Below are 6926 nucleotides of genomic sequence, written 5' to 3'. Positions count from 1 at the left end.
CCATTTACATTCAATTTCAAAATAAAATTACATCAGTAACTATTTATCCAGTTTTTATTTTGACGTGTCAAACAGTATCGACCACAATTCTATAAACGCCTGATCGAGCATTGAAAAGATAAGACGTACATTTATTGAATTTTGGCCCGAAGTACTATTCCTCACTACTGGCGTGAGGGATTTTTCATAGCAGCCCTGCTCCTAGGCGTCATACTCAGGCATATTTGCGCTCATGTACACGCATACACGTGCAAGAGTATATATATACAAGTACACAAACTTCTCGTAATCATTAATACGAAATGTCCTTTCTGTTGGTAGCGTTCAGGGGATAAGGGTCGTAGGAAAGGAACGAAAGGACTGAATTAGCATACGTGAATTTCGTTAAGCCAACGTGAGTTTAACAACAACTGTTCAAAGGTTGTAAATGTACTTTTATCTATCATTTAGCATTTTAATAGATTTTGCGTTAACGTACCTTCTGTCCGTCACTATACGCAAGTATCGTTCAAATCAATCGACAATGTCTGCTAACCCCGAACAACCCAACGAGTGAGTACAGAGTGGAAAAACAATGATACATTGCATTAATTATTTTGCTAAATGTTCGCGAAGACGTGCTCCTTAGATCGATTGATATTAACATTAAAAATCGTCGTTGCTAGAATCGCTGTTGCCCTTTCTTGGGTCTTGGACTGAGCAGTCTAATTTTAAATGTTATTCTTGTTTTTCATGATGATTATTTATGGGATTATGTAATTAGCTATGGTAAGTCGTTTTCACTGCTGAGTGTTAAACATTTAGCTATTCCAGGTTGCCAAACCCACAGAGTAGGGAGACTGCCAAGGAACTGTATGCACAGAAGAAATACAAGGAAGCATTGAATGAATACAGCCAACTTATTGGTACCATACACTTATTCCATCAATCATCCTCGCTTTTACAATTTTATACTTTTAATAAAACAACTGTTTCCATAGAACAAAAACCCAATGAGGCATTGAATTATCTGAACAGGGCTGCCTGTTCTATAATGCTTATGAAGTATGACAGTGCCATAGATGACACTAAGAAATGTATTGAACTCGACAAAGAATTATACAAAGTATTCTGAACATGTAACTTTGAAATTATCTCCAATTAAGCGAACATTCCTTTACTCCGATCTATTCATGTTTAGGCATATATTAGACTTATGAAATGTCTGTTGATTGTGGGCGACATTATCCAAGCCGAAACCACCTTGTCCAGGTTGCTAGAACAGGATCCGAAGAACAAGGCAGTTGCTGTTCATCAAAAGGACTTGGAATACGTGAAAAGGTTTCTAAAAGACGGCGAATCCGCTTTCGCTGCCAAGGATTACCGTAAGGTTTGAGACGCAGCTTTTAAACAAACAGGTAAATAGCCATTCGGCCGATAGTTAATTCTCTGAGACCTTACGCGTGGTTTCAGGTCGTGTATTGCATGGATCGCTGCCTCGACGTCAGCAAGAGTTGCATTAAATTCAAATTGATCAAAGCGGAATGCCTGGCACTTCTGGGAAGATACCAGGAATCGCAGAAAATAGCGAAGTATATCGTCACTGATGAAATTTATTAAACGTTCTTCTATCATCATTGATGTTTCAGCGATATATTTCACATTCACCCAAAAAATGTGGACGCTATATACGTGCGGGCCGTATGTCTGTATTTCGAAGATAATATCGACAAGGCGTTCACGCACTTTCAACATGTACTTAAACTGGCTCCGGATCATACCAAAGCGTTGGAGATGTATAAACGAGCGAAGAGTCTTAAAAAGAAGAAGGAAGAAGGAAACGCTGCATATAAATCTGAGCAATATCAAAAGGCGTATAATCTGTACACGGAAGCTTTGGCAATCGATCCTCAGAACGTAGCAACAAATGCAAAGCTTCACTTTAACAAAGGGATGGTTGCAGCGAAGGTGCATATTTTTCATTCAAATTACAATTAAATGTGTTAATAATTTTGTTGCTCTGTAGCTGGGACGATTAAAAGAGTCGGTAACAGAATGTTCAGAAGCTTTGAAATTGGATGCAAATTACTTGAAAGCGCTCCTGAGACGAGCGGCTTCTTATATGGAACTGAAGGAATTCGAGGAAGCTACCCATGACCTGGAAAAAGCATACAAAATGGATAGTAGTCGCGGTAATTTACAATAATGCTATTAATAATTCGTTTATGCAACGATCTATTTTGTATTAATGAACCGAGAACGTTGATTGATTAGAAATCAACCGTTTATTGACAAACGCTAAGTTGGCGTTGAAGAAATCGAAGAGGAAAGATTATTACAAGATCTTGGGCATCGACAAGAACGCGTCTACTGATGATATTAAGAAAGCGTACAGGAAACGGGCGATGGTACATCACCCTGGTAAGTTTCACATTCCTCTGGATTGTTACCCCGTTAAATGAATTGCATTCAGATCGCGATGAGTCTAATTTTCAGATCGACATCCGTACGCAACCGAGGGTGAAAAGAAGGAACAAGAAAAGAAGTTCAAAGAAGTCGGAGAAGCCTATGGAATTCTTTCGGACCCGAAAAAGCGGTCGCGTTACGACAGCGGTGATGACTTAGATGACATCGACAATGCATTCCAAGGTTCGTCTACTCTTTAAAAACGCATCGGTGTTTCCTATTCTAACAATGTTTGTAATGAATGTTCGCAGATATGGATCCTAACGCACAATTCCGATCGTTCTTCACTCAACACGGTGGTTACTTCCACGATTATTTCCACTTCGGTTAAGAGCATTCCACCGGCACCCGTTCTACGACAACTTCGATGTTCTAAGTGGACTGTTTATTCTAGAGATGAGTATATCAGATTTGTGTACCTTCCATTGCTAGCAAGTACCCATATTTTCAAGTAGCATACATAATACAAAACCTACTAGATATAGTTTTATATATTTATTTAAAACAAATGTAAATATGTCGTATACGGTATGATATCTAAGGACACATTATATCTAGATCATATTCCAATAAGTGCGACTGATGAGTATCGAGGATTGCAGCGACTATCCTCGACGAACATGATTTTTTGACAATGTCCTTGAATTGATGTAGGTACTTATAAGAAAACTATATTCCCTTACCTTCCACCGTTCATCAATGTTCAAGTGTTAGTTTCTATCAAACCAAACGTAATATACTTTCCAAAGTTATCTCGAGTTACACGTGCGTTTAAATCACTCTTAATAAAATTAAGTATTGTATCGAGCAATGAGTTTACAATTGTTATCGAAAGGGTAAACGACGAAGACGACTGAATAGAAGAACGAAAGCGTGATAATGATCGTTGACATTATTTTGCGATTTGTAAGAAAATAATATGTTGACTATCTTAGTTATCCCTCGATCGAGGAACGACGTTGTTCACATACCACATTCGTTCAAATAAAGAGCCCTTCTCGTTCTTTTTATCGTTTATTCAAATACAAATTGTATTCTAAAAAAAAAAAAAGAATTTAACTGTCCAAAATAAATTATTGAACGCTGGCTGCTCTTCTCTGGAAAGGTAACGCAATTTTTGAACCAAGCGCGGGCTAGATCGAACAGATCGTACATTGCCTTTCCTATTTTTCATCCAGGCTTCGAACTCTGTGTTCTAATCGTCCCCTGTTTGCAGACCGCGCGAAGTCCTCCATTCTTGAGTACCAAACCTATTACTTTCACTTGGTTGTTCCCATAAACGAAGTTACTATCCGCGATATTCTCATTTAAATATATATAAATATTCTCATTTATATATAAGGCACGCTACAATGGTCACAGCTTGAAAATACAAAGGATGTGAGAATTCCCGAAACTTATATAAATTCGCTTCGATCGACGGCGGGAACATAAGGCACGCGTTAGCTAAAATATATTCTTCTTTCCTCTCGTAAACCGCAGAAAAAACGCGCGATAGCACCTATTTATTTGTCCTGTTCAGACAATTAAAAATTCACTCCGTTAAAAGTATATCCTATTCTCTTTTTAGCGTAAATCTTTAATCGTCGTACTTTGAGATAGCATATTCTCATCAACAATACTTTCACAATACGTTTAATATTATTGAGCTTGGAGATAGGATTTAAAAATATACTGCGTCAGGTCTTTAAGATAAGTACTTGGGTTTTTAAGTAATTTTAAGTAACCGTTTTATCAAATAAATTAACAAGGAACATTTCCTTTTCTGCTATGATACACTTTAAATACTACAGTAATTGAATAAATTTTTGTCGTACTTTGTTAAAATTGATTGATCGGTTAATTAAAATCTGTGCATCAGGTAAACACATATTCGTTTTCGGTCGAAGATAAAACGAGTACCATAGCTGCAATCTTACACGTACAGCATGAGTACATAGTAAGAAAAAAAATTACGCTTGATGGTATATACATATATACAAAGTAGCCTACTAAAAATCCTGAATTAACGTTTGTGCTATAACACAGTATTTCTCAGGCCTATTTATTCGATTCGTTATAGGACGCCCTACCCGCCAGCTCGAGTAAGTAGCGATCCGGATGATCGATCCAATCACTGGCGCTCAACTTGACGATCCTCTGCCTCTCCGCTTCCTTCACTTGCCACTTCTTAATCTCCAGTTGACGTTCCCTAAGGAACGAGCATCCATGATTAACACACACAGTTTCCAAATATTCATAATCTCCAAATCCGGATGAAAGAAGTACCTTGACTTCGTATTTCCGCAGCCCCAAACTTCCAAGCTACTGATCGGGTAAGGTGCACCTGAAATACTGACCGACTGGAATGATTCGTCTATGCTGATGTTCGGAGAGCGTGGATTGCTGCCGAACCGCAACCCGTGAGGATAGCCCCTGATACTAGTGTTCAAGTACAACACTTTGGGCCCCTTTTCGATCACCTTGTACGATGGGAACAGCTCGATGGCCATCGAGTCCTCGTCACCCCAATACAAATGGCTCTCGCGCCATTCCAACGATGAGCATATACAGTACGTGGGAGCCACGGTACTTTTATCAGGGCTAATAGCCTTTATGAACAGAAGAGTGGGACCCCGGTATCCTAACACGTGATGGAGAAAACGATTAGCACCTGTGCCGTGTTCCGAGCTGTGGTACAACAAAGTCCAATGTCTCGGGTACACGTTGCCCATTCGTTTGGCCATCAGCGCATGGGGAGTATCCGTCGGCGAATCATCTACCTAAACGAATATTTATCCCGTTACGAAGAGATTGCGTCGACGGATTCGCCCGCAAGAATACCTGAAGATAACATTGAGGTAATGTGCTGGATAGCAGCCATACGTAGCTGGCAGGCAGTAAGGACTGAGAGAAGTCTATGGACTCCGGCTGCTCCAATATTGGCGTGGGTATCTCCAAATGCGGTTGCGGTTGTTCCTTGGACAACAGAGCCTTGCCGTTTCGGTACGCGGTCGTGAGTACGTGTATCACGTAGCGATGGGGGCCGTATATCACTCGTGGACAATGCTGCCAGATCCAGTTGCTCACGTAACTCACGGACAACGCGTATTTCCCGTGAAACTGTAACATACGTTTCATAGTCGTATTTCCGACTCCGATAGGACTTTCTTAATTGAGACTTTACTGACACATGACGATACGGCCGCGTCCATGATCAGATCCGCGTACAGGCAAGAAGGAGCACCGGTGCTGTCCACAGCGATCTTATAAGACATGTTCAATAAGGCCTTCAATCCTTCAGGGCTCATGCCACCGTCCCCTTTCACGTTCGAATATAATTTAACATAATTTTCTAGTACAATGTGATCATTCATTACTGAGAGGAACTTTTCGGCTTGTTGCTTGAAAGCATTCGCGCTCAGATGCGAAGTGTTCACGTTGGCAGAACAGTAGAGATAATCGAACAGCTTGTCACCCAGATCTGGATAATTTGGAAAGAGGTACCGTTGAAACACAGATTTCGTGATGCCGTGCACATGTTCCTCTTCGTGGCTCAAATGGGACAGAGTCTGGAATGTGAAATAGCTTGTTTCATACATTTATTAAAATGAAGTCTGCACTTGCGCATTAAAATTGTATCTTGCCAGGTTTTGCAAGTATAAGCAGCAGTTTCGTGTTTATTAAAATTTTCCAACCCAAGCCAAGAATAATCTATAACGATTTTTGCAACGCAATAACGTTATCTATGAAAATCGAGTTACATCAATAGGTCTGAGTACAGATTAAAGATATAATAGAATCTATCAAAGAAATTCAGAATCCAGCACAGGTATTGAAAATAACGTGATATACAAAACATTCACGAAGCGTCTGTGCAAAGTAGTTTATTTTGAAACGAGAAATTCTTCGCAACAATGGATCTACAAACAACGATCATTATTGCCCGCGATTCATCGAGCAAATTTTGTTTCCCATTCGAAAGACAAATGAGGTTTAGAGGATATGACTTATTCGTACCTTCGCCAGACTCTCGATTGGGAAGAATTGCATGTGCGAATTGCTTTCTAGCTCGGTTCCTGAAGAACTTTTTGAAAGGCTATTCGCGTTCGCTGTGTCGCCGGCGTTCGCGACTGTATCAGTCTTCTTGGTGGCTGCGTGTGCACCACGCGACGCTTGATTTCCCATTTTTTCACCTCGGCCCGACGTTAAACCATCAACGAGTTCGCTCTAATGTTTAGACGTATCATCGCTCGCGGCGGCAACAAAACAACCGTGCAACCATATGCAACTTTCGAGAGCTCGTCACGAATGATACGGAAGCGAGTGGTGCGCTCGCAGCACCGTGGATGATACGCAGGTTCTCAGAAAAACCGATTGCACGTTCAAGCGTGTTCCAAGAACATTCGATAAGAAATGATACTAAAAAATGTTATAAATGTAGCTTTTTAATACTTGTATCGTAGTCGACGTGAAATAAATAACACGTGAAACTGTTTCCA

The 6926-nt window shown here is 40.2% G+C and overlaps 2 protein-coding genes across 5 annotated transcripts; one reads left to right on the top strand and one right to left on the bottom strand.

Moving 5' to 3' along the window:
* Positions 1-283: 283 nt before the first annotated feature.
* Tpr2 (Tetratricopeptide repeat protein 2) lies at positions 284-3453 on the top strand. Of its 4 annotated transcripts, none has more exons than XM_018020552.2 (11): positions 284-394; positions 462-552; positions 805-905; positions 981-1105; positions 1181-1369; positions 1453-1571; positions 1629-1947; positions 2006-2171; positions 2254-2400; positions 2476-2628; positions 2697-3453. In XM_018020552.2, the coding sequence occupies exons 2-11, from the start codon at positions 524-526 to the stop codon at positions 2774-2776; spliced, it is 1428 nt and encodes a 475-aa protein (XP_017876041.1). In that variant the 5' UTR covers positions 284-394; positions 462-523; the 3' UTR covers positions 2777-3453. The 4 variants fall into 4 exon arrangements, with proteins under 4 accessions (XP_017876041.1, XP_017876042.1, XP_026667388.1 ...); XM_018020553.2 differs by having other exon boundaries at positions 289-394; positions 451-552; XM_026811587.1 differs by having other exon boundaries at positions 292-552.
* A 550-nt stretch (positions 3454-4003) lies between these two features.
* On the bottom strand, positions 4004-6800 carry LOC108622592 (uncharacterized). The gene is made up of 5 exons (XM_018020551.2): positions 6445-6800; positions 5616-5996; positions 5269-5547; positions 4714-5207; positions 4004-4636 (listed from the first exon to the last, which is right to left on the bottom strand). Exons 1-5 carry the CDS (start codon positions 6610-6612, stop codon positions 4486-4488), a joined length of 1473 nt encoding a protein of 490 aa, XP_017876040.1. The 5' UTR covers positions 6613-6800; the 3' UTR covers positions 4004-4485.
* Between the last annotated feature and the right edge of the window lie 126 nt (positions 6801-6926).

Source organism: Ceratina calcarata, unplaced genomic scaffold (genome assembly GCF_001652005.2).
Source record: "Ceratina calcarata isolate Rehan_Ccalc_2016 unplaced genomic scaffold, ASM165200v1 scaffold229.2, whole genome shotgun sequence".
Taxonomy (NCBI): Eukaryota; Metazoa; Arthropoda; class Insecta; order Hymenoptera; family Apidae; genus Ceratina; species Ceratina calcarata.
This window is presented reverse-complemented; position numbering and strand designations above follow the sequence as displayed.

Bases quoted from the DNA above. Each gene is read 5' to 3' on its own strand.
- Tpr2 (XM_026811587.1), top strand. From the start codon at position 428: ATGTACTTTTATCTATCATTTAGCATTTTAATAGATTTTGCGTTAACG. The intron at 1,370-1,452 runs GTTTGAGACGCA...GCGTGGTTTCAG, and splicing joins CTGCCAAGGATTACCGTAAG to GTCGTGTATTGCATGGATCG. The intron at 2,172-2,253 runs GTAATTTACAAT...TTGATTGATTAG, and splicing joins CAAAATGGATAGTAGTCGCG to AAATCAACCGTTTATTGACA.
- LOC108622592 (XM_018020551.2), bottom strand. From the start codon at position 6,612: ATGGGAAATCAAGCGTCGCGTGGTGCACACGCAGCCACCAAGAAGACT. The intron at 5,548-5,615 runs GTCAGTAAAGTC...CGTATGTTACAG, and splicing joins ACGCGGCCGTATCGTCATGT to TTTCACGGGAAATACGCGTT. The intron at 4,637-4,713 runs GTACTTCTTTCA...CTCGTTCCTTAG, and splicing joins TGCGGAAATACGAAGTCAAG to GGAACGTCAACTGGAGATTA.